This window comes from Elephantulus edwardii, unplaced genomic scaffold (assembly GCF_000299155.1).
Source record: "Elephantulus edwardii isolate Elephantulus edwardi_28Jun2011 unplaced genomic scaffold, EleEdw1.0 scaffold00126, whole genome shotgun sequence".
In the NCBI taxonomy this organism is placed as follows: Eukaryota; Metazoa; Chordata; class Mammalia; order Macroscelidea; family Macroscelididae; genus Elephantulus; species Elephantulus edwardii.
Window position 1 is genome coordinate 8,746,760 of NW_006399876.1, and position 26,147 is coordinate 8,772,906.

At 49.8% G+C, this 26,147-nt stretch overlaps 2 protein-coding genes across 3 annotated transcripts in view; both read right to left on the reverse strand.

Moving 5' to 3' along the window:
• The window catches only part of PACS1 (phosphofurin acidic cluster sorting protein 1), a 218,902-nt gene that overhangs the window by 19,314 nt on the left and 173,441 nt on the right, over nt 1–26,147 (reverse strand). Inside the window, exons 3-13 of the mRNA XM_006893304.1 lie at nt 21,930–22,019; nt 21,216–21,341; nt 17,019–17,163; nt 16,736–16,827; nt 16,565–16,645; nt 13,609–13,668; nt 12,451–12,611; nt 12,042–12,135; nt 7,487–7,567; nt 5,137–5,252; nt 4,841–4,976 (exon numbers count right to left, since the gene is read on the reverse strand). Of these exons, the coding sequence (XP_006893366.1) occupies nt 4,841–4,976; nt 5,137–5,252; nt 7,487–7,567; nt 12,042–12,135; nt 12,451–12,611; nt 13,609–13,668; nt 16,565–16,645; nt 16,736–16,827; nt 17,019–17,163; nt 21,216–21,341; nt 21,930–22,019 (1,182 nt within the window). The remainder of the gene's footprint in view (nt 1–4,840; nt 4,977–5,136; nt 5,253–7,486; nt 7,568–12,041; nt 12,136–12,450; nt 12,612–13,608; nt 13,669–16,564; nt 16,646–16,735; nt 16,828–17,018; nt 17,164–21,215; nt 21,342–21,929; nt 22,020–26,147) is intronic.
• Nucleotides 1,390–1,878, reverse strand: LOC102867056 (sorting nexin-3-like). Of its 2 annotated transcripts, XM_006893303.1 has the most exons (2): nt 1,723–1,878; nt 1,390–1,638 (listed from the first exon to the last, which is right to left on the reverse strand). In XM_006893303.1, the coding sequence occupies exons 1-2, from the start codon at nt 1,876–1,878 to the stop codon at nt 1,390–1,392; spliced, it is 405 nt and encodes a 134-aa protein (XP_006893365.1). The 2 variants fall into 2 exon arrangements, with proteins under 2 accessions (XP_006893365.1, XP_006893364.1); XM_006893302.1 differs by having other exon boundaries at nt 1,390–1,878.

Sequence of the window (26,147 nt, forward strand, 5' to 3'; positions counted from 1 at the left end):
ATCTTTGTCTTCTTGACATTGAGCCTCAGTCCATATTGAAGGCTGCAGTCCTTGACCCTCTGCAGCAAGTGCATGAGGTCCTCCTCAGTTTCAGCGAGTAGGGTTGTGTCATAAATTAATAAATAAAATAAAAAAATGAAATTCTTGACAACTTCAATCTGTTCTCCACTTATTATGATGTCGTCTATCGGTCCAGTGGTGCAGACTTTTGTCTTCTTGATGCTAAGGTATATTCCATATTGAAAGCTGCAGTCTTTGATCTTCCTCTATGAGAGTTTAAGGTCTTCATTTTTTGCAAGTAAGGTTGCTGATGAGTTGTCTTCCTCTAATTTAATGCCACATTCTCCACATAGTCCAGTTTCTAGAATTATTTGTTGAGCAAACAGAGTGAATACATCTGGAGAAAGGCTAAAACCTTATCACACAGTTCCTGATTTAAAAGCAGGTAGTGCTCTCTTGTTCCGTTCAAATGACTGCTTCCTGGTGTATATACAGGTTTCACAATTAAACGTTCAAAGGAGCATAATTAAATGTTCTGAAGCCTCATTCTCTTTAATGCCATCCACAGTTTATTACGATCCATGTAACTGAATACCTCTGCATAATCAAAACAACACAAATAAATATTTCTAGCAATTTTTGTTTTCAGCCAGGATTGCTCTGACATTAGCAACCACATCCCTTACTCCATGGCCTCTTCTGAATCCAACTTGAATCCTGGCAGGTTCCTGCTGATGTACTGTTTCAGTTGTTTTTTTTTCATATCAGAAATGCATTTTTATTTGAAAACAACTTAAAATTTTAGACAAATGATTTTAGTATATAAATTTGATTTTGTTTTTATACAGAATATAAAGATGTCCCTCATTAATGTTCCATACGAAGGTTTTTTACTTTCTGTACACAATTGTGTATCTTACATATGTCGTACTGGAAACCGTGTAGTGATCCTACACATAAATTAGGACAACACGCGTTAAAAAGGGGAGAAGAGAAATACTCTAGTGAATCCGATTCATGAAGCAAACATGACACAAAATCTGTGCATTTAAGACCGAGTCAGTAACTTTAGTTAGGACACTGCAGATTATACTGGGATAACAGATTTGTGAGGCTATAAAGTCGTGTGCACCACATTTAAACAGCAACGAATAGCTATTGAAAAAAAGGCTGAAAGAAAGGATTTTTGCTAAAGCAAATTCTCTTGTCAACTTCCAAAACAAACAAAGTGAGCATCATAATGCCTGTTAGTATACTGAAGGCGCGTCATACCAGCTGATGGGCAGCGTGCTAAAAGTTAGTCAGGACTTCTTCACCGGAGCATACAGAGCATTACTAGTCATGGAAAGTTTGTTTGTTTGTTTGTTTTTGCTTCCTTCTTGCCAAATTTCAGGCATGTCTTATTTTGGATGGAGTATAACTTTTATCTATTATTTCATCCTGTAAAAACATGTGGAGACAACGTTCATTCTGTGCCAGGGGATGACCAGTGACCTTGTTTATAAACTGCTCCAGCCCTTGCTTTCTTTCCTCAATAAAACTGTCATCAAAGATTCCATCATCTCCTCTAAAAGGAAGTTGACGCAAAAATGCTTTTCCAGGGAGCGGGGGAACTACAACCTTGCTTTCTCTTTCTAACTCACTTCGAAGCCATTCAAAGTCACTGTATCGTCTTCTAACTGTAGATTCCTTCAGCTTAAAAATAGGAAGATTTGTCTCGACCCTGATTTCGTAGGTGGTGAAGCGGCCCCTGCCAACCCCCACGGTTTGGGGGTTGCTCACATCGATCTCGAGGAAGTTGCTGGGCGGCCCGTAGGCGTCATTCAGGTTCTGCGGCTTGGTGATCAGCCGCCGGGTGTCTGCCACTGTCTCCACCATTTCGCTGTTGCAGCCGCCGCCGCTGTCGCCAATGCCGCTTCAGTTGTTTTTTTATATATTCAGCAAGATTTTGTTTGCAGGTAGTATCAATGCAATTAATAATTCCCACATTCTGTTGAATCATTTTTTTTAAGTGGAAACAAAATCAGGTCTTCTAGTTGGTTGGCTAGGGAGCAATCTTCCAAATTTCTTGGTATAAACTATAAGTATGTCCAGAGCTGCCTCTGTTTGCTGTAACACCTTAATTGGTGCTATGTCAATTCCTGGGGTCTTACTTTCCCCCCCAATGCCTTCAGTGCAGCTTGGACTTCTTCCTTCAGTACCACTGGTTCTGGATCATATGCTACTTCCTGAAGAGTTTCAGCATCAAGGAATTATTTTTGGTACAGTGATTCTGTGTACTCTTTCCAACTTCCTTTGATGCTTCCTGTATAATCTTAGATTTATCCATAGAATCCTTTAGAATTGCAACAAGAGGCTGGAATTTGTTCTCCAATTCTTTTAGCTGGAGAAGTGCTGAGTGTTCTTCCCTTTTGGTTTTCTAATGTCAGCTCTTTGCACATTTCATTATAGTGTTCTGCTTTGTCTTCTCGAGTTGCCTTTTGAAGTTTATTCTGCTCGCTCACCTCATCATTTCTTCGCTTTGTTTTGCCTTTTCTCCATTTTCATGCCAGCTTCAGAGTCTCTTCTGATCTCCACTTAGGTCTTTTCATTCTTCCGTGTCTTTGTAATGACCTTCTGCTTTTTTACAATGTCTGATGTCAGCCACAACTCAACTGGTTTTTGGTCATCAGGGTTCAAAGCATCAATCTATTATTTTGTTATTTATTCATTGTTAACACATTTTCAAATCTATTCTTAAGATGATTTAAATTCGGGTGAGACAAACTCAAGGTCATATTTTTGCTTTTGTGGACTTGTTTTCATTTTCTTCAGCTTCAATTTGAACTTGCATATGAGTAATTGATGTTCTCTTTGTTCCAGAGTTTGCCGGTGGCCAAGTTTTGCCTGCTGTTAATGAGCTTTTCCACTCTCTCTTTCCACAAATGTAGTCAATCAGATTCCTGTGCATTCCATTAGATGAGGTAGTCCTGGTTTTTGTTTTAATGCATAAAATAAACTGTGTATTTATTTTAAATTGTCCTAATAAGTGGACATTTATAAATTGACACATTATTGGTTTGTTTTTAAAAAAGAGGTTTTAGCAATGAATAGATCATCATCTTTACAAAAGTCTGTCACGTGATCTCTGGTCTCACTTCTGTCTCCACTGACATCTTTTCCCACTATGGGCTCTTTGTTTTCAACTTTGACATTGCAGTTACCAGCTACCATGAATGCATTTTTATTCAATTTCTTACTGCAAAAGTCAGCAGGAATCCTCAAATTCTCCATCTTTGACTTCAGTGGCTGGTATGTATGTCTGAGTATAGTTATTCTAAGGGGTCTTCCTTCGAGACGCAGAGACATTATTGTACCAGTGACAACACTGTACTTCAGGACAGACACTGAAATGTTCTTTTTGATGAATGCAATTCCTCTTCAGTTTCTCACTCCTTGCCTGGTAGGTTATCTGATTCCAGGTGGTCAATACCAGTCCATTTCGGCTGACTAATGCCAAGCCTATCTTTCTGTGTTCCATTTAATTTTTGACAATTTCCAATTTTCCTAGAGTCATACCTTGTAGATTTCGTGTTCCAGTCACTAGTGGGTGTTTGCAGGTGGTTTTCTTTTCATCACTGGTACATCAGCAAATGACACTCCTTCGTTAGCTGACCGCTTTACCTCACCTAAGCCATTAAGTTTGACTCTGCTTTGAGGAGGGACTTCTTCCCCAGGCACTTTGTGAGTTCTCTCCAGCCTGAGAGGCATCTTCTGGCATAACACCGAGCAATGTTCCAGTGCTCTATGCATGGGTTTTCATGGATGGCTAGTTCCTGTCTGTCTGAGCATGGAAGTTCTGCTGAAATCTGCTCACCATGAGTGACCCTGCTGGTATGTGAAACACCGGTGCCATAGCTCCCAGCGTCACAGCAACATTCATGTCACCACAGAACGGTGAAATGACAGACTGTCACAGCTGAGGAGGACACAGGTCTGAATTCGGGCACCATCTCTAAGCGGAGACTTTCTCTATTGGCCCTGGGGGAAGGTCTCTGCCTCCCTTATCCATGATCTGTGGATCCAGTGTCCCTTTGAACTCTCCAGGGTCTTGGCATCTATCTTCCCTGGATCTAGGAGGTTCTCTGTATGAGACTCTCAGATGCAAAGGACACTCTGCTCCTAGCTCTTCTTTCTTGGTGTTGATGAGTTGTCTCTCCTAGCTCTTCTTTCTTGGTGTTGATGATGTTGTCCCTCTCTTGCTTGATTTTCTCTCAGTTGTTGAAGAATACAAGATGATGCAGGTCACACCCCACGGCTGTGATTGTGCAGGGTGTTGCCTCTGACCCTGATCCCTAACAACTGGTTGGCTGGTCATACTAGCTCATGTCACAGGGGATGAGTAATCATTATAACTGCCAAATTCCTAAGAATCATGGTCCAACCAAGCTGGTACAGGTGATATTTTTTTGGGACATAATTCAATCCATGACACCATCATCTGGAGCAATTAAACGGGTACCCAATCTCCAGACTCATGCATCTAATGGGAGGTGAGGGTGATACCAGTACTTCTGCTCCTTCCCTGGGCTCCTGTCACTCAGCACTGAACCCCTAATTCACACTAGTAATAATTACTACTAATAATTAGTAAATAACGAATATACTAGACTTCTCTGATTTCCATCTTTCATTAAGATTTTTTTTATTCAGAATGTTTAAAGGTATTTTCTCCTTCTTCACTCATCTAACCGTCCAAGGAAGAAGACAAAACAGAAGCTGCAGTCCAGAGCAGCTCAGAGTGCTGGCCCTGGGGGCCGGAGCTGTTCAAGCTGTGTGAACATCGCTGTGCTAGCGGTACCTGCGTGCTGTGGCCCAGGTCGGGCGAGCGCTCGCTGTCGGAGCTGTTGGTCCTCTCGCTCAGGGGCTTGGAGAGTTGCCGCTCCTTCAGGGGTGTGGTCCTCTTCTGCCGGGGTGTGTGGACCACGTCCACTTTGCTGCCAACAGGAGAGAGGAATGGAGCCCTTCTGACCAGAAGCTACTGCTGCCCTCTGTCCGCCCCTCGTCCCAGAGCCCATACGAGGCACATGCTAAGTCAGTCATGGGAGGGTGCCGCACTCTTGGCCTCCTTCAGGGGTTTCCTCCAGACCCCAGTACCTGGGGGAGGCAGAGCCCTGGAGATCAGGCTTGCTGGACTTCAGGGGGGTTTTGACTTTCTCTGGCACAATCAGACTGGTGCTTCCATCTCCAAACATGTCCTGGTCAGTGATCTCCTGCCAAGAGAGGACACAGGAGAGGACACTCACTCTAGGGCCACCCAGGAGCCACCACGGGTGGGCCTGTCTCTGCCATGGGAGAGTCATGCAGTTGTTCTCTGGAAGCCCGTGGCTCTACATCCCCTCCCTGTGGGATGGGCTCTGCCCCACTCACTCCGACCGACAGCACCAGTGTGCCTGCTGCCCTAGTTACTCACCCCTCTCTACGTCTACCAACACTGGTCAACGCACAGGGCTGATGGCCGTACTTCTCGCGGTGGGCGCCCCTCAGCGTGCCCCTGCAGCACCGTGGGGTTCACAGCTGCCGTCCTTACTCTGCATCTACCTTGGAGTTCTTCCCTTCCTCTCCACCTTGTTCCCATTAGGACTTGATGCCTCCTCCTTGGTGCTCTTCCAACAATATTCACCACCCTCACTTCCTCTCTTCACATCATCCTTTCTGCTCACGACAGGTGTCTTCCTTGCACAAAGCTCGAACACTTCAACAGTTCCGTCCTGCTCAGACTGACACCCTGGTTCCACGGCGTAGCATTTGAAGCCCTCAGGATCTGGCTCCAGTCCTCTTTCCCCCTCCAGTTGTCCACGGGCCGCCTTTTCCTGGAGCCCGAGCCCTAGTTCCGAAGGAGACTATGGCCTGCCACTCCAAGTGCCATGAAATGTCTTCTCACCCTGCCTTTGCTCATTCTTTCCATTTTTACTGAGGAATAATTTCCATGAAGTGCACAAATCTAAAATAGAGAATCTGGATTTGACCTACATGGACCCCAGGTGACCACAGCCCAGGTCCAGGTTTGGAAGGTTCTTGTGCACCTCTCCCAGCCAGTCCACATGCTTCATTATAGGTGGACTGGCCCTCTGGGGTTTTCATGTACACTAGTCACATCATGTGCTCTTCTGTGGCTGGCTTCCCCTGTTCAACGTTATGTCTCTGGCACCTGGGCAACCATGAGAGGCTTGGACAGGAAGTGACAGGATTGGAATTTCACCCTGAAGAAGTATTGTCACTGTGACGTGCAGCATGGAACAAAGTGGGGCTAGAGGAGGCTGGGCTTCTCAGGCCACTGGGGAACTAAAGTATAAGCAGTACATTTTAAACCAATCTTGGCTCAAGGCCGAGGCTTTATCATCAGCTGCACCCTTATCGTTACACAGGAAGCAGGGAAGGGTCAGTGCTGGCGAGTGGAATGTAGCTCACTGCAATCCTGTCAGACAAAGCAGAGCTGTCCCACGGGGGTCCTTCCCAAGGCTGCAGTCTTTACTCAGGCAGGCTGACACAGCTTTCTCCTGCAGAGTTCAATCTCTGGGTTCGAACCACTGACTTTCTAATTAATTAGCAGCTGACTGCTCAACCGCTGTGCTACCGGGGTTCCTTCTAAGAAACGGAAGCCTGCAGCAGAAGAATCCTTCTTGGGTTCCGCTGAACTAGTAGAAGCCGCCACCGTGAGGCTGATGTACGGACAGCATCCCCTAAATGGGACTTGGTCAAGTTTTCTGCTCTCCCTTGGTCCCCTCATTTGCAATGTCTGGCCTCCAGCCTGCTCACTGACCTTAAGTGCATGCTGAGAAGCCCAGATCAGGGTCCCCAGCAGTCAGGGTCTGTTTTCAATGCCCTTGGTTCCCACCGAGTGTCTGCACCCAGGGTGGGCTTTCCCACTAGTGGGTGGGCTTAGTGATGGTGGAGACTGTATGTATTCATTCACGTATCTGGGCTCAGCAGGGCCACCCTGCGTGTTTAATGGGAATGGGCATCCCGGGCACATTCACTCTGCCCCCAAGGCCTTCAACCTGGACTCCTGAGCAACTCATGTCTCTTGGAGCAAAGAGCTGACTCGCATTCACATAGGAAGTCACTGCTGTGGGCTGCCTGGACATGGTAAAAGCCACGCTCAAGGAGGAAGGGATGGTTTTGCAGAAGTAAATCTGGCCATCATGTTGCAGAAGAAAATCAGGATGACAGATGGAGAGAAATTATCCAAACCAGCGTTTGAGCTGATCTAATTAAGAGGCGGAATGGGAACATTTTTGATTTGCTAATTTAGGGAGCAACTTGGTCTCTGGGGTAGGTTACCTTTCAGGGGTCAGGATTCTGGGAGAAGGAAAAAGCAGATGATTGACCAACCTCCAGATTGAGGCAGAATTCCCTGGGTGGTCCCGAGGGCCTTTCTGCCTTAATTTCTATGGGTACAAACATTGATTTAAACAGCTGAAGCAGGAGACTGAAGCGTACATACCAGAGTGTCTGTCTCAGTCAAGCTGTCATCTGCATTTTTAATCCAAGTAGATTTGACTTTTTCTAGAGCAGCCAATTCCATCTGCAAAAAAGATAATCATTAGTCATCACTGATCCAAAGAACTATCTCTTCTCACTTGTTTTCCTAGGTCCATAACAGCTTCAAGTTTACTTAATTTTCTGTGGCTTTTTATCTTGCAAAAGGTAAATTTTTATGAGCACTCAGAAGAGGGAGAAGATATTTTTGTAATCAGTGCACCAACAAAATGGGGAGAAGCGGAATCCCAGGGGCTCAAGCGGAGCAGCTGCTGTGAGGAAGATGCAGGACAGGGCAGCGCGTCACTGCGTCAGTGTCACGGCCACACACGGGGCTGCAAGGCTGACACAACCCGGCCACCGCCACCGCCACAGGGAGTCCAGACGCTTTGTTATGTGAATCCACTAAGCCTCTGGCCGTGGACTCACAATACAGCCTTGCCTAAGAAGGCCACGGCGGGGTGGGGGGGCCCTCCTGCATAGTGGCGTAATGGTTGCACACTTGGCTGCCAACCCAAAGGTCAGTAGTTTGAAGCCACTAGCCCCTCTGTGGGGAAAAGGATGCAATCATTTACTTCTGTAAATATGAGAGCTTTGAGATCTTTTTGAGGTAGGCAGGTAATTCTGCTCTGAAGGAACCAACTTGATGGCAACAGGTTTGGTGGTTTGGTCAGAAGTGGCTGAGAAGGAAGTGTAGTTGATGCCTTTGATCTGTGACTGAAGGTAGCCATGGTAACCAAACCTCTGCTTGGAGAAGGCACCCAGGAGACTGTCTAGCAGATTATACTAGGCAGGTGTCCAGCAACAACTCACTTACATGGGTTGATTCTCCACTTGTCTCTTTAACTCTTACTAACATAACTCATAAGTATTAAAAATTTAGAAATTCAGATACAGAAATGGATTTTTCACATTTGGTACCATAATTTTTGGCTGTATACCCCAAGGTCAAAGTCACAAGTCACTGGGTCTAGGTGGGTGTGGGTCTGATTTTCCCCTGTGGGAAGGCTGTGGCCTCAGGGAGAGCTGTGTTATTTGAAGGGACCCACTGGAGACAGAAAGCGAAAAGATATCCCTCTAGCTTCCCATATCTCAAAGTCTTTTCTCTTATTCACTGATGGAGTTCAGGCTACTAAGTTTTCACCCATAACCAGGGGTTTTCCTCCGAGCACTACCGACATCTTGGGCTGCATGGTTTTTGGTTGTAGCGGGCAGGTTGTCCCATGTGATGCAAGGTGTGTAGCAGCATCTGAGCTCTCTAGCCCCAAGATGATAGTAATGCAACCCCACTTCCCTAAGCTGGGACAGTCAAATGTCTCCAGCACTAACTCAACACCTCTATTCAGACCCGGAAACCTCAGATTTTGGAGAAGGTATGGCCTGCAGCAGCTCACACAACAGGCTTTTCAGATAGCTGCCAGGTCACGCACACCTATGCTGAACTGGTGCTGACAGGGACTAGAATCAGATCCTAGACGGAAAATGGCTTCTTTCCATCTTGGATCTCAGGATTCCAAACACATTAGTTAAAGAGTGAACTGGGGCGAGAACATGTTCTGCTGGGAGAGCAGAGGGCTGAATGCCCTGCTGTCCTGCACATGGAGGCTCCAGCTGTTTCTGCAGCAGGTGGCCACACCTGGCGGGCTCCGTGACCCATCGGGGCCGCAGGGCACCTGCTGGTTGCTGATGGCCCCTTCAGGACAGCCCAGACAATCCCCGAGAACACTCTCTGGACTCCTTGAGTTTCTAGTCCTGCCCCTGTAAGCGCTACAGGCTTCTTCTCTCTCCCTGGGGCCCAGGACACTGGCAGTGCTGAAGTCACGTCTGAGAGGCTGACACAGGAGGCCGATTTTGTGTCTCGGGAGGCCCCCAAGGTCTGCAGCACAGAGCCCGTGGGGCAAGGTCCGCTGCTGAGGAGCACGTCCAGATGGCCAGGCAGGGGGCAAGGGCTGGGGAACTTCCAGGAGACTGTTCTTCAGAGGCACGAGTCCCTCACAGCACTAGTTACAGAGCTGGGGAAACAGGGACGAACCCCTTGGTAGAAGGACGGCGCCCCCTGCCACCCCCGGGGAGACATCGGCAGGGCCTGTTGTTGCCGGCTCAGAGCACGGATTTTGCTGCTGCAAGTGCTCAAGTCTTTGGAGAAGTCAACGGCTGTAATCAATTGTATCAGCAGACATTCCTGCCAGCTCCAAAGGGAACGAGAATCCTCTGAAAAAAGTGAGGAACAGAAAAGGACGACGATGGGAAAGAAGCAGCGGCCAGTGAATGCGGGACAGCACTAGGCAGCAGGTGCACGCATGTGCACGGAGGGCAACGCGCTCAGCAGCTCCCGTGTCACAGCCCGGCTTTGCTCCATCGTTCCCAAAGTGCCTTTCGTACGAAAGGATTCCAGTTCCACACCCACATCGAGACATATGGGGCTCTTCAAAATAGAAATATCAGACGAGAACCAGCAAAGCGAGCTTGAAATCTGGCCAAGGGAACCAGACTTTGACGGACTGGCTACAAAAGACACGGAGATGTGATCAATTTCAGGAGTTCAAACCCAAAATTGCTCTGAGGGAGTGTAGCCGGGAGGGAACACAGCCCCTAACGACTGCAAGTTCTCCTAGTGAGTGGTCAAGGGCTTGGCTCACACCCACACATGACCTTGACAGGCACACAGGCAACTTTCCCGCATCTACACAGACAAGGGGAGTGTGGTGCGGCCAAGCCTCTGGCTCAGAAGTCAGCCCTATCCTGCTCCCTGCACTTTCTTCGGCCTGGGCAGGGATGATGGCCTAAACACTCTGTAAACATTAACACTCAATTGACTTGGGCCTGATAGGACTCCAACGTCAATGCTTTTACAAACAGGGCACTTGAGGCTCAGAACATAAGCTTTCCCTTCGTAAATACTGTAAACCACACAACCCAGACCACACGAGGTGTCATGACCAAAGGCCATCAGCCCAGGACAGCTCCACTGGGGGACAAGGATTCTCGCATGGATTCACGAGCGGTGGTCATGAGCTCTTACTGCCCGTGCGCTGTCAGGTGCCAGACCTCTGGGGCACCATCTCGCTCATTTAACAGCATTTTGTCAGAGTAAGAGGGCACTGGTTCTGCGCCCTCACCACATGGTGAGGTGATCCAGTCCACTCCAGGCCTTCAGGTCTGCCTAGAAGAGTCCTCAGATGTTTAAGATGGAGCCTTGAGGCCTCGGGTAATCCAGCAGACACAACTATGAGCCACGTCCTAAACACACAGGTGTACGGGCCGGTAAGTGAGGCCTGGCTGGCACCTGGGCTGTGAGTCACTAAGCGCACAGTGTCTACCATGTAGGTGCAGCTGCAGTTTTCTGCCCTGAGTTTCTTCCTTCTCACCAGGGCCCCCTATGTGTCTGCGGCACCTGTACCAGGAAGATGATTTGGTGTAAGACAGCCCCACCTGGTGGCAGCAGCCAGTAACACAGCACAGGAAGCCCTAGACCAGCAGGCTATCTGCAGACTCCAGCCCTTCCAAAGTGTCCCAGGCTCTTGGAATCAGGCCTCAAAATGAGCACCTGTTTTCAGAGTGAGTCTGCAGTCTTTCCAGTGAACAAATGGCAATCAGCTTCACTTGAGAGAAAAGCAGGCCTGCAGAGGCACCACCTCCCCACTTGTGAGCTCTGCCAGGCCAGGGGCTGTCTCCCCTGGAGGGGCTGTCTCTCCAACAGGAGCAGCACAAGGATGGGACCTGCTGGGCTCTAGCGGTGCTGCAGCAGCTGGGGCCTCTCCTTTTGCTCACAAAATGGAAATCTAACCATCAGCTTTGAAATTCTTTTAGGGAATTGCCTCCCTAAAAGAGCTCTCAACCTAAAAAAGTCCTTCCAGCCCCTGATCAGATCTGCATGCATGTACCACACAGTCCTCAACACTGAGGGGAGGCCTGGGCGCTGTGTTCTAGCGGTGGCACCACTAGACACAGTAATGTCCTTAGAGAATCTGCTCCGAGCAAGGCTGATGAGGGAACCAAGACTGAAACACAATGAGGACACACAATAGAGACATGGGATCCGATCAGAGACACACAGAGGTCCAGAGTGTTCGAGCCCAGCATGCTCCTGCCCCTGGAGTGCTGGTCCTGCCCGCACCCCCAGCCCACCCCACAGTGCTGGTACTGCCCGCACCCCCAGCCCACCCCACAGTGCTGGTACTGCCCGCACCCCCAGCCCACCCCACAGCACAGTGCTGGTCCTGCCCGCACCCCCAGCCCACCCCACAGTGCTGGTACTGCCCGCACCCCCAGCCCACCCCACAGTGCTGGTACTGCCCACATCCCCAGCCAATCCTGCAGTGCTGGTCCTGCCGGCACCCCCAGCCAATCCCGCAGTGCTGGTACTGCCTGCACCCCAGGCCCACCCCACAGCACAGTGCTGGTCCTGCTGGCACCCCCAGCCAATTCCGCAGTGCTGGTTCTGCCGCACCCCAGGCCCACCCCACATCCCTGGTCCTGCCCTCAGCCCCAGCCCACCCCACAGCGCTGGTCTCACTCACAGGGCTGGTGGTGTCTTTCCCCAGGCTGCCCTTGCTGTTTAGGCTGCCAATCTCCGTTTGTGAGCTGGACTGTGACATTCCCTCAAAGAAAGGCCTAGGAGAAGCAGCACAGCCAGGTCAGCGGCCAGCATGCTGAGACAGCAGCTCCCGGAGAGCAGGTGGAGCTGGTGTCCCAGAAAGATCACCACCTATGTTCCTGGGGCCTGGGAGGAAGGGGGCGGGGGAGCAAGGGGGAGCGGGGGGGGCCTTGCATGGAGGACTCCAAAGGACAGTACTAATGGGTCTTCTCATTCAGACAGCTGGAGGAAAACCTGTGGAGATCGAGGGGTGGGGCAGAGGGGTGTGGGATTCTGCGGCGGTGGTCCGGGAGGACAGACGCGGGGACAGCAGGATGGGGCGGCAGGCTCACTTGAGCTTGGGCTTAGGCGTGCTCAGAATGCTCTCTGTCTCCTCCATCTCCGGGCCACTGTCGCTGGGGTTGTACATCTCCAGGCTGTCATACAGCTCGTCCAGGTCCTCTTCCACCTCCCGGATCTGCTCCCGGGACACATGCTCCAGCCCAAAGCCCACCTGTGAGGCAAGGAATCTCTGATCTGAGGTGTTTCGGGAAACATGCAGCTCACTCCCCCTTCTGCACATGTCCCTCTTGAGGCATCAGTGGGCTGTACCGTCAGTTACCAGGTGGCCTGGACGTCTCTGTGCTCCAGCTGTGAGAGCAGGGAGTGGGGGCCAGGCCACATCAGAGACCCGGCCCCGGGGTGGAAAGAAGAGCACGAGGCAGCTCTACCACGGAGTGGACACGAGAAGCCCAGGAGGCTCAGGCTGGGTGGCTCTCTCCCTCCACAGCCCAGCGAGGGACAGAGAGACCTTGCTCTCAGCAGTGTCCACCTCTGTCCACTGGCCCAGGCCTTCCAGGGTCCAGAGAAGCGTGTGGCTCTGGTAATACAGTTAGTTCCTGGCTACGGGGCTGACTATAGAAGACACCCCTAGTTCATCAGCTACTTTTCACTGTTTCTTCTCCTGGGATGAAGGGGAAGGTCCCCCACCTTTTTTTTTCTTCAGGGGAGTAAGGTTCATGTCACGCATCACTTGGGAGGAGTCTCTCTACTACCAGACAACAGTCCTAGGATGCGCTACACAGGCGAGGTATCTACTTGTTGGACTGAAAACCGTGGGGTCCCATGGCCACTGAAAAGAGACACCCCCAAACCAGTCCTCTTTCTCTTGCTCACTGAGGGGAGGTCAGGACCACATGGCAAGGACCAAGACAGAGTGAGCATGAAGGGGACGGTTTTAAAACAACTGGTCTGGCTACTGACACCCACATGGCATGCTGAGGTGTTCCTGAATGTCTGGTGCAACTGCTATCCCTGCCCCAGACACCATGAGGCCTTCAGCGCTGCGGATGGAGCCTCTTGAGGGGTTAAAGCTCTGGGGCCCACAAACTTACTGTCTCTGGGGTTCCACAGGCAGGCAGGGGAGAACAGGACTCCCAGCAGCTATACAGAGGGGTCCCCAAGAACAAAGGGATTCTATATAACCCCTCCCTCAGGGGTTGGGATCATACCTCATCTGAGACTTTAAACCGCTTTAGGAGAGCCACAAATTTCTGCTTGATGTTAGGTTGCTGTAAGCACAAATCACAAAGTTATTCTCAAATAACATCAACTTGTGAATGGTGATAAATTCAACAAAATATTGATTTAAAAGCCCACTTTTGTAAAGAACAAAGCTCCTTAGTGGTCTAGGTTGGGCTGTTTGTTAACTGCTTGTTAATGGTTCAACTCCACCAGATGCCTTGGAGGGGGACGGAAGGGAAGCCGTCTGCTCCCATAAGGATTTACAGCCTTGGGAACCTGCTGGACGGCCAGCATGAGGCCGAGTGGACTTAACAATGTGGAGGGGAGGGTGCCGAGGACTCAGGGAAGACACGCGGGGGGCACACTGATGCCGGGGCAGATCAAGTGCTAAGGACAGACCCGGGGAGGATCTCCTTGACCTTAGTGCACCTCCCATGCCCCCGAAATCTGCTTCCTCGTATCAGCCGTTCTGGATAAGCAGAGCTGACTGTGACCTCTGCCTGCAAACCCCCAGATTCCTCAAATGCCACACTCTCCACAGAGCTTGCCGTCTTCTCCTGTGGGCTCTCCCGAGTCACAGCAGCGCCAGCACATCTGGTGTCTCTCCCCTCCGTGCTCTGCCACCTCCCGGGGAGACCCTCTCCTCGAGCATGCTGGGATCTCACACCCCCACATCCTTTGTCTCTGCTCCCACTCTCGTTCCCTCAAGAGTCCATGGTGTTCTCCAGGTTCAGGTGTGATCCTGTGGCCCCTGCTCGGACGTCTCTGGGGTCTGCTGGTTTGATTTTGTCTACTTCCGGTCTTGGCTCATCAGCAGCACCCCACTCTCCCTCCTCACACGGAAAGTATTCAGTGGTCACTGGGGGGACCTGCGTGCTGGCTTACACCACTGTGCTGTGCAGCGTGCACTTTCCAACCCAAACAAAATCCCCACGAGTCCCCTTGGTGAAGCTGTTTCTCCTCCAACACTTCCCTTTATCTGTCTTTGGCACCTCTTCCACACTGCTCTCCTGGCTTGCCTGGGCAGACCGGGTGGCCGTGCCCTCGGTGCCAGCCCTGTCCCTTACCCTCCCACAGTGCTGCAGTTACTTGCACAGACATGTTTGGGTAACTGGACTCTGAGTTCCTTGAGGGCATGGGCTGTGCTGTTTGATCCTGATGTCGCTGGTGCCAGACAAAATGCCCAGCTTGTGAACAAAAACATTTCCATCTAAATAACAGACTCACTAAATTCATGTAGAAATAACAAAGTTGCAAGTCAGACTCAGCTAGAAAGGGCAGGGCTTCCAGGGGTGGCATGGGCCTTCAAAGCAGAGAAGATGAGCCAAGTTCGCGGCGACAGGGCGTGTGAGACGTGCCAGAGAGAGGCAAGTAGGTTAGTGTGTCCAGAACAGAGTGTCCTCAGGAGGCAAGGTGGTGGCGGGAGTGGGGGAGACGGGAAGGCCCTGAGTCTGACTGGAAATGCCACGGGGAAAAGATGAAAGGGGACAAGTGGCCTTGTACCAGCCATGGTGAGCCACCGAGAAGACCTCAGGAATAAGCCATATATACAGCTCCAAGGGCTCCACGTGGGGAAAGAGGGCCTCCTGTGCTTACAGAACAAGAAAGAACAGCCTCCTGAGAGAGGCAGAGACAGAGAGAGAGGGACAGGGGCAGAGAGGGATAGAGACAGAGAGAGGGAACCCCACAGGCCCTTCCTCATCTGAGCACATTCTTTTTCTCATCACTGGCCTTATCTATAGGCACTGTGTCTGAGGCTTTGGTGACAGGTCTCTCCCAGGCTGTTTTTGGGTGCCAGTCAAGAACTAGACAGACAAAAACAACGAAGAGCATGATCCTGAGTGTGTGAGCAGGCGAGGAAACCCAAGCCAGGCTCTTGAAGAACCTACATACCAGCCTGGGGGCCTGCATGCTGATGTGAGAGATGGCAGCGCCGCTTTGGGGCACAGTGGTCAGCTCAGGCCCAGCACTTGAAAGGGCTGGTCGACTTTCAGCTGCTGAAGGTGACAGGGAAATGCACTGAGGCGGCTGGTTCCCAGGCCAGCTCTGGCCACTAAGAGCCAGGAGGCCTCTGGGGACCATACTGTAAGCTTCTCATCTAAACAGCTCCTAGCACCTTTGCCATCCGCCAACCCCACTGCAGCACAGGAACTCCAGAACTGATCTGAGCTAGCCTAGGCATCCAGCTGTTAAGCTTCTCAGTCGAAGACCAATGATTTCACAAAGAGCAGTGACTGAAGAATCCTTATGTAAGACAGACCGTCTACAGGTATCTGATTTCCAAGGCTGTGGGGCCCCATTAAGGCAGGAACTACAGCTGATGTAATTAAACCTGATTAAAACCACAGTTGTAAGCACTAGTCTATTGTTCCTGGGTAATCTCAACAAAGGCAACAAATGGTGATGGCCCTTGGAGAACAGGCGTGATGCGGTGGCGGACAGCAGAGGCGGATGGACAGCAGAGGTGGACGCAGAGGGAAGCAGGGCCCAGAGCCGGGCGAGGCTGGCTGACTGAGCAACACGGCTGTTCTCGGAGGAAGTGCGATCTGTCCCAGAATTCCCAACCTTTTCTCTGAGCCTAGAGAACTTCAAGAATACCACACGTTTCTCTCGTAGCAAGGAGCACTGGTGGCTGGTAATCTGAGCCTGCTGGGTGCACCGTGTGACAAGGACATGGCAGTCTGCGTCCACAGAGGTCAGAGCCTCAGAAACCCGCTGGCAGGTCTCCCAGGTCCTTCAGGTCACAGTGAGTCGAAACGGACTAGAGGGCAGTGGGCCTGGCTCCCTTCGGTTGGGCTTGTTAGCGACAGAGATTCTTACCTGGGGAGTGGGGCCAAGTCAGAAGCCCCAGTGGAGGCCCATGTCATGTAGATTACAAAGCACCCCGAGTGTGGACACCCCCTCTATGCCGCCCGATCCCACTGCAGGCCCCGCGAGGCTCACCCTGGTGATGGCGGAGGTCGAGGTTAGTTTCCTCCGGGTCTTCTTGACCTTGCGGAGATCCTCATCTTCATAGAACAGATCCTAGGAGGGGAGGGGTGGGGTGAGGGTGGGCGAGCCCGGGAGGGTGTGACTTGCGTCCTGATGATCCTTCGAGGGGCTGTGCGGAGTTACCTGCCCGTGCAGGGGGTCATCACTGCCTTCCTGCTCTGACGAGAAGCTCTCCTCTTCCTCCTCAGAATAGTTGTCGATATCAGGAGACCGATCTGGGGACAGACCAGCAGTGAGCCACCCTGCGGCTGAGGGGCTGCTCCAGGGAACTCAGGGCATGGCCTGGGGCTCTAAAGCTCTTTCCCAGGAACATTCTAGACACTGTCTTGTTTGACTTTCCCAGGATGGGGATCAGGTGACAGGCCCATGTGCAGCCCATGGCCTCCAGGTGCCACACACATCTCACCAGACAGCTTGGATTTGATTCCCTCGTGGTCAATCGGCTGGCTGGACAGCGAGTAGATCTTGATTTCTGCCACGGGCACGGAGACGTCCTTCACGTTGCTGTGCAGCCCCAACACCAGCGCGCCCTCGTTGGGGTGCTGCATCACCTGAGGCCAGGGGATGTCAACAATACACCTGACTACAAAGGGCCACAGGGCTGCCCATTTCCATAAATCCAAACGAGCTTGCAAGACAATGGTCAAGCATCCTGCTAATACGTTGCCTTTCCCTTTAGCTCCTAAATCCACACCTACTTTTTCCTCACTGCCTTCAAGGTCTTACTTGAAAATTATACCTAGAAGTATCTGTCACACTCCAGGGCCATGGGCTTAAAAATAACAAGGGAGGCCTGAGATTGAAAATGATTGCTCTTCGAGGACCACAATGTCAGTCCACCTCCTCTGAGAAATCAGCTCTGTGAGGTGGATGGGGCTGGGGTGGAGGGTGGTCAGTAAGAGGGTACAGTCCACGGGAGGAAATGGCAGCACCCATTCATGCCCGCAGCCCCCACAGAGTGAGGAGAGCAGAATGATGAGCTGGACTCTAGGCATCTCATTCATCGAGGCCCCAAACATTTCCTAATGTCTGGAAACAAGTGTAAACTGCAGCCCCTTACCCACTGGGGTACAGGATTGCTGCTCAAATAAGCAAATACTGAGGATAGTGGGAGTCGGTTTTGTCTTTGTTGGAGAAAGACGTCACATATTTGGCGGGGGGGAAGCTACAATAAATCCTAGGGTGTAGGACTGGGATTGGAGCAACTGATGTGAACTCACAGGCAGTCAGAGAGATGTGAGACAGACACAGATGTGTGTACATATGTGAGTGTGTCTCAGGAGCACAGACGTCAGTCTCAGGTAGTGCAGAGTTTATGTCCAACTGCTAACCTAAAGATCGGTTACTCCTGGTACCACGGAAGAAAAGCCTGGCAATCTGCTTCTGTAACAATAACAGCCAAGAAAACCTAAGAAGCAGTCCAGTCCTTTAACATGGGAATACCATGATTGAAAATTGACCTGAGGGGGTTGTTTTATGTTCTTAGAAAATGCCTATGTTGTTTAGCTGTCATCAAGTCAATTCAGACCCCAGGTGTTACCAAGTAGAACTGCTCCATTCCGTTTTCTTGGCTGTCCTCTTAATGGAAGGGATTTCCAGACCTTTTCTAATTTTCAGATTAGTGGCTGAGTAGCATTTCCCAGCTTAGTCCACTGGAGGGCGTAGGAGCAATGACTCCAGAGTTAGGGGAAGGAGCTCTGAGCTGCTAATGAAAAGGTGCTTTCGGTTTGAACACACCAGCCGTTCTGCAGGAGAAAGATGCTCAGCCTCTTCTGGACTCACAGCTCTGGACGCTCACGTCAGAACTAGCCCAATGCAGTGGATCAGGGTGCAGGACCCGGATAAAGGGCCTGGTGGTGGCGCACCACGCACTGCGGACTGGGAGGTCTGGCCAGCACTTCTCCAGGGAGAAGGACGGGTAGCCAGTCTCCTGTCAAGATGTGCAGCCATGGAAATTCATGGAGGGCTCTAGGAGTCAGAATCAACATGATGGCAGTAGGTTTTTAGTACCCAGACCAGGAGGCTGGTGATGCAGTGGCCAATGTGTCTGACCGCTAACTGAAAGGTCAGGCGTTTGAAGCCCTCAGTGGCTCTGCAGGAGGAAGACGTGGTGCTCTGCTTCCTTGAGGCTTTACGGCCTTGGAAACCTCAGGGTGGGGTTCTGTTCTGTCCTACAACCAGGAGCTGGAGCTGACTCAATGGCACGGGCTTTAGTTCTCAGACAGGAGCCCAGCCGGTGGGTTTTTTGGTTAATTTGACTGCTAAGTAGAAGGCTCACAGTTCAAACCCACCAGACGCTCTGTGGCCGTCTGCTTCCCCAAGGATTACAGCCTGGGAAGCCCCACCAGGCAGTGCGACTCTGTCCTACAGGGTCACAACTGAGTCAGAGCTGCCTCTTCGGAAGCCAGCTTGGGGTTTGGGTTTGGAATCGATATTCCCATTCCCACTGATTATTTCCCCTTTAATATCATTCTTCACTAAAAGGAACCTTGGAGGACTGGTTCTTTCCAGGGCTGGGGCAGGGAAAGTACAAGATGAGTCTGGAATGTTCTGTCAGAAAGTAAGGCAATATGACCATGAAGAAGAACAAAGGAACCACCCTGAAAGAGCCTCCCTGGCCTCACCTGAGAGAATCTGGGCTTCAAATGAAGTAACGACAGTAACATATGGATGAAGAGAAGCTCACAGCTCTACAAAGGGAACAAATAAACGGACCACTAAATAACTGAGGGAGGAGGGAAGGCGCCATCCCACGCGGGAAAGCTCCGAGCTCCGTGGCGAGGACAGAGTGAGAAACCCACAGCTCAGCCACGGGCACAGTGACCGACTCGGCCAGAGTCCGTCCCACAGCAAAAACCAGTCAGTGAGAAAATGAGGAAGAAAAAGACAGTTACACAGCCTCAAAAGACCGCCTCCCAGAATATTTTTCATTAAAAAGTGAGAAATCAGAATCAATTAACTTATTCTGAAGGAACGTAGGTTTCCAGGAAGCCCTGGTGGCACAGTGTGTAACGTGTTGGATGCTAACCAGAGCTCAGCAGTTTGAATCCAGTCGTGATTGGGCAGGAAGACGGGCGGTCTCCTCCTGCAAAGACTTCCAAGCCCCGGCCACCAATGGGGGTCACCACAAGCCCGAAGCGACTCTGGCGGTGGAGTCAACTACCATTTTAATCAATCGCATTGAGTGCCACACCACATGCTATGCTGCACTGAGAAGAACATGGCATTATCTGCCTAAAATAAAATAAAGGACCTGGATCTAACCTTGAGGGGACACCTGACGAACCCTGAGGAACAACTCGGTAAAAGAACTAGTGCATACACTTAAAGCAAGGAATTGAAGAGCAGGGAAGTCGGAGGGGCCGCTCCTGACTGAAGGAGTTCAGAGATGGCAACTAAACGCGTGGTCCTTGGGCAGATCCTGGGCCCACGAAGGACATTCAGCAAAATCTCGAAGGGGCCATGGGCCACTTCTTGATCTTTAAGGTGGCTCACAGCATCCTCATTTTCAGGAAATGAACACTGCAGTGTTGAGGTGTAATGAGATCACACCTACAATTCACTTTCAAACGGTTCAGAAAAGTATGTTGTTGTTATGTACCATCACGCCGGAACTGACTCACAGCTGACCCTCCAGCAGGTTCTCAGAGGCTGTATGTACATCACACAGAAGAAGACTGCCTATCGTTCTTCCACTGAGCAGCTGGTGGATTTGAACTGTGTGCCTTTGGGTTGGCAGCTCAACTCCTTACCACTAGGGCCCCCAGAGCTCCCTGGTTTGGTTTCAGGAAACTTGAGTTACCTAGGGAGCTCTGGTGCATGGTGGTGAGGAGCTGTGCTGCTATCCCAAAAGCATGGAGTTCAAATCCACCAGGTGCTTCGTGGAAGAAAGACGGGCAATCTTCCCCTGTGTAATTAAACTGCCTCTAAGACCTGCTGGAGGGTTGGCTATGAGTTGATTCTGACTCAACGGTACACAACAACCACAACAGTAGATAGAATAGCTACAGCTAAAACACAGCAACACTTGTGAGCATGACAAAGGACTGGGGACTTTCACCCCATCATACACGGTGTTGCTGTAAGTCTGAAGCAACTTGACCGTACCTAACAAACACAGGTACTGTCACGCTCACCCGACTCGTAGTGACCCTGTGAGTGACAGATCTAAACTCTGCTCTGACCTGTTGCTCTTCAACACCTTGAATAGAATGAAGCCCATTGTTACAGTCACTGTAACAGTAAATGTTCAATCCACCTCACTGAACATTTATGGAAAGAATAATGAGGCAAGTGTGATAATATGCTGGCAGCTACAGAATCTGGGTGAAGTCTATGTTGGAGTTTTTTTATAAGATTTTTATAACTGCTCTGTAAATTTGACATCATTTTTTGAAAGTCAGAGGGAAAATCTTTGTGCAGGAGCAAGTCCTTGACAGAGAGGCATAACCTGAATTTCCAGGCAGAGGCCTACTTTGTGTGATAAGAGACAATGGCCACAGGGCTGGGAACCTTGCTGGCTGGGCTTTGGCGGCTGGCCCAGTGCTCGCTCGCTCGGGGTTGGGGCTCGACGGCCAACAGCACACAGACTGCGGCCCCTCACCTCGGCCATGTTGATAAGGCCCACAGCCAGGGTCTTGTAGCCCAGGATGGTCCGGTTCTTGTAACGCTTTCTCCTCTGCAACATGATCTGCAGCTTGTTGGCATCTCGCTTAAGGAAGTGGGGGTACTACGGAGTACAAAGTGGAGTCAAGCATGGTTAATAAGCAATTGGGTCCTGGGGGGATCTGATCAAAAGGGGGCACAATCCTTTTGTGCTCCAATTTCTCCTGTCTAGAAAGGGGGTGTCAATTTCCATTTCTCCTCTCTGTTAATCAGGGTGTGAGAGAAACACCCACTAAGCTGCTCCCAAGGGGCTGATCTGGTTTGGTCACTGGCTTCCCCTCCTGCCACCCTGCTGTCCACAGAGTCTGAACACTGCCTTCAGCTGAGAGCTGGTCAGTGTTTTTGTTCATCGGCTTCTCTGTGGGCAGCTGGAACCAGGATGAGACACACATCAGGAGGGATGGAAATTGTGAAATGGGGCTGCAGGGATGCGCTCCACTGGGGTGTGTGCTGGGGTCCTGGGCACAGCTGGGCTGAGGAGGATTGCCACGTGGTGGGCTCTGAGCACCCTGCCCAGCGGGCTAAGTGACTGGCCTCCAGGTGACTAATATTCCAGCCCTGCCCAACCTGGGTTATGGTTGCTGTGGGTGAAGGCACTTGGTGACGAGAAGGCTGTCAGGGGACCGCATGGGCAAGAGCTGGCTGATCTCACCTGGAGGGAGAAGGTTAACTGGAGCTCCGTTTCCACCAGTCCACTGGCTGGAAGAAGGATCTCGTTGGAGCGAAGAATTCTCTTTGAGCCCTGAAACAGAAAAAAGGATGCCCAAGCTGTGCATCACTGCATGTCAGACCAAAAGAAATCCAGCGAGCACACAGCTCCCACACTCTCCTAGAATTCTCACCAGTAAAAAGATTTCACCTCTGCTGCACTTGTCAGACTCTGGGCCCCGGCAGAGATTTACAGGCACTGTGCTGTGAGGCTCACAAAGGCGGTCACACAGAAAAGACTGCTATCATATTCGAGCGTCATTGTCCCCTGGGGAAAAGGCAGGTGGCCCTGAGCCCCCTAGGCTCCGCTGATCGCCCCATGTTCACCTCAGCCTGCCTCCTTCCCCTCTAGCTGACGCATGTGGTGCGTGGTCTTGGTTTGGGGGTTTCTCACATCCTGGTTTTTACCTCTTCATGGACATTTTTCTCACCTTAGATACAGCTGTGCAATCTCTATGTTTAGCTTTCTGAGGACACATCCAACTGCTTTCCACAGTAGTTGCACCATTTTACAAAAGTGGGAGTTCCAATCTCTCCACATCCTCTCTAACATTTATTGCTTGCCTTCCAGGTGCCGGTTTAGATGTGTTTCCCTCCAAGACCCTTCTTTTTCAGCCCTTCTTCCAACCTCCCATGGGCCAAATATCCCACTTACTGTTTGGATTAATCTAAAGTTTGATCTCTGTGAGTCAGAGAGAAGAATCCTGGCACATCACAGATGGTAAATATATGTTGTTGAATGGGTCTGTCTAAAAACTGCATAACCAGTTTAAAAATTAGTAACCACCCCATCTGCTACTGGAAAAAAAGGAGATAATTTCCAAAGTTTGTAAGGATGTGGTGAGATGTGTAAAGTCAGGGCGACTCTTTAGAAAGGAGCATGGCAAGATAAAAATCTTGCAGAAAAACGCTGCCATCCAAGGAGCTGAGTTCTCAGGAAATCATTTGATGGCACAGTGGGTAAAGTCCTAGCTGCTAATGAAAAGGTAGAGGCCTGAACCTGCCACCGAGAAAGACGCAGCCGTTGCTTCCTTGAGCTTGCCCAAACTGCGCACGCTTGAGTCAATCCCAACTCTAGTGACCCCAGTGTCAGAGTGGCACCGTCGTATGTTGTTGTGAGGTGCTGCAGAGTCGAGTGTGACCAACAGCGACCCCAGGAACAACAGATCTGAATCCTGCCCTACCCTGTGCCGCCCTCAATCTCTGACACACTTGAGCCCATTGCTGCCATCACTGTCTCAGTCTGTCTGGTTGAGGATCTTCCTTTCTTTCCCTGACTCTCCACCTTTCCAAGGAAGAGTCTTCTCCTAGCAACATGCTCAAAGTTTATGAGACGAAGCCTTATCACCTTTGTCTCCACGGAGCACTCTGGCTGCACCTTCTCTAAGACATATGTGTTTCTTCTTTGAGAGTCCATGAGATACTCAGTACTCTTCTGCAACCACAGCTCAAAGGCATCGATTTTCTGTCATTCATTGTCCAGCTCTCAGCAGCTCAGCAAGTGACTGGAAAGACCATTGTCCTATAGCAGTTCCCATGTCTTTACCACAGCAAAGCCACAGGACTTTTTCTTGCAAAACTGCTGGGTAGACTTGAACTGTGGGGCTTTCAAAGATGATTACAGTCTTGGAGACACTGGGGTAGTTTTACGCTTCCCTCTAGGGTTATAAAGGACTTGAATGCAAAAGGCTGGGAATTGTGTTTTTTTTCAAGGATGCATCATTTTATTCACTGAAGAGTTATCTATCTTGGTATATTATAGAGTCTGTTGACTATAAAAATTGCCGATTAGGAAATGTTTCTGCTGAACTAGATCTAGGGGTGATGCTGATTCCTCAGAGAGAATTTGGACTTTCATTCTCTGCCACTGAATGGGACCAACTCACAGCTGACCCTCCAGTAGATTTTCAGAGGCTGTAAATCGCATCGGAGGAAACACAGGAGGAGACTGCCTATCTTTCTCCTGAGGAGCAACTGGTGGGCTCAAACTGCCTGCCTTGGGGTCTGGCAGTGCAACTCCCTACCAACTAGGCCACCGGAGCTTTAAAAAAAAAGTTACTTTTAATTGTGTGTCAGTCATTCCTGTACACTGTGGTTGTTTTCTTTTTGCCTCCTCCTTCCACTCACCAAACTCTGTGGTTCTGTGATTTCTACCCTCAGCCCCCTTGTCCCCTCCACTGCCCTCTTTGGATATCCATTTACATGTTACTGGTTATCCTTGTTTTACAAAGTGGTCTTACACAATTATTTGTTCTTATGCATCTGAGTTAGTTCATTCAGCATAATGCTCTCTAGCCTCTCCCATGTTATACTGTATTTTTTAAAATCATTGCTCCTGAGTGTTACACAGCATTCCAACATGTGAATGTCCCACAGTTTCTCAATCCTGTTGTTTACTGAGGAACACATGGGCTGCTTCCATATTCTTTTTTTTCTTTCTATAATTATATTTTATTAATTTTCATAAACATTTACAGAGATTTTGGGCTTCCACTCATTCATTGTTGCACTATTCTCTCTACCCTCCTCCCAGTTTGTTCTTGTCCAAATGCCACAGTGCTTGTCAAAGCCAGTTCTGATTAATCTTCTTTGTCAGTGTATCCTTTGCCATTCCCTATCACTCCTCCCTGAGAGAGACTTCACCCTGAGTCATAAGGAAAAGGGGACGGCATATTCTCTTAGCTACTTCCTGCTGAAAAGGGACGCTGTGGGTTTCAGGGTGAAGATCTTCTCTCACTACTCTAAAGGGCCCCTTTGGCAGTAGGAAACACATAGACTATTATGGAGATTGATTTTGGAATTCAGATGCACTCTTATTGATTGTGCTTGGCCGTACATGTACATATCCTTCAAGATGTATCATGGGGGTGTTGCAACCTAGAAGACACAAATTTGACTAACAAGTTGCTTCCATATTCTTATTACTGTAAATAACGCTGCTGTGAACATCGGCGTACAAATCTCCATTTGTGTCTCAGTTCTACTTTCCTCAGGGTACATTCCTAGCAGTGGTATAGCTGGGGCACATGGAAGATCTACGTTCAGCTTTCTGAGGACACATCAAACTGCTTTCCACAGCGGTTGCACCCTTTTACAAAATGAGCGTTCCAATCTCTCCACATCCTCTCCAACGTTTATTGCTTGCTATCTTGTTAAACTTTGCCACTACTACTGGGGTGAGATGCTATCCCCTCGGGGTTTCAGTTTGCATCTCTTATTGCCAACGATCCTGAACATTTCTTCATGTGTCTGTTGGCTATCCTAGTGTCTCCTTTTGTGAAAAGACTTCCCATATCTTTTGCCCATTTTGTAATCGAGCTATCAGACTTTTCCGTGTGGAGGCCCTGTAATATTCTGTAAATTTTCATTACAAGACTTGTACGTCATTTCACCCTATTGAAAACAGTTTTTTATGTTCTCAGGGAATGAATCTTTAGATAATCCTATTCATCAATGTTATCGTCTTCTGGTTGTACTTGCCAACCTCTTTAGAGCATAGGCTAGGCCTTCTAAGCTTGGTCTCATTTTGTCTCTTATGATCTTTATGGTATGGGGCTTTACCTCAAGGTCTCTGATCTACCTTGAGTTGATTTTTGTATATCGTGTGAGATATGGATCCTGTTTCAGCTTTCTGCAAGTAGCAGTCCAGTTTCACCAACACTGTTGAAGAGGTTGTCATTTCCCCATTTGATAGGTTTTATTTTCGTGTTGAATCTCAGTTGACCATAGATAGATGGGTTAATTTCTGGGTTCTCAATTCTGTTCCATTGGGCTCTGAGTCTATCATTATACCAGTACCACGCTGTTTTGGTTATTACAGTGTAGTAGGTTTTGAGGTCAGGGAGTGCTATGCCTTCCACTTCATTTCTGTTTTTCAGAAGTGCATTGCTTCTTTGGAGTCTCTTTCCTCCCGATACACTAGTTAGGCCACCAGGGCTGTAACAGTGCTGCTCCCTGCTGACTCGGCCATTCCCTCAGGAGCCTAATATCAGGCCATGGGGAGGGCATCCCTCACAAGCAAATGGGCCAGTGTTTCTTTCAGGGGTCTGCACCTCAAAACTAAGCACAGGGTGGGGGGAGGGATGGGCAGGGAGAGAAGTGCAGCAATGAATGAATGGAAATCCAAAATATCTGTAAATGCTCATTAAAATTATTTAAAAAA

What these genes read in the sequence shown, in the direction of transcription:
- LOC102867056 (XM_006893302.1), bottom strand. Translation starts at nt 1,878, where the DNA reads ATGGTGGAGACAGTGGCAGACACCCGGCGGCTGATCACCAAGCCGCAG.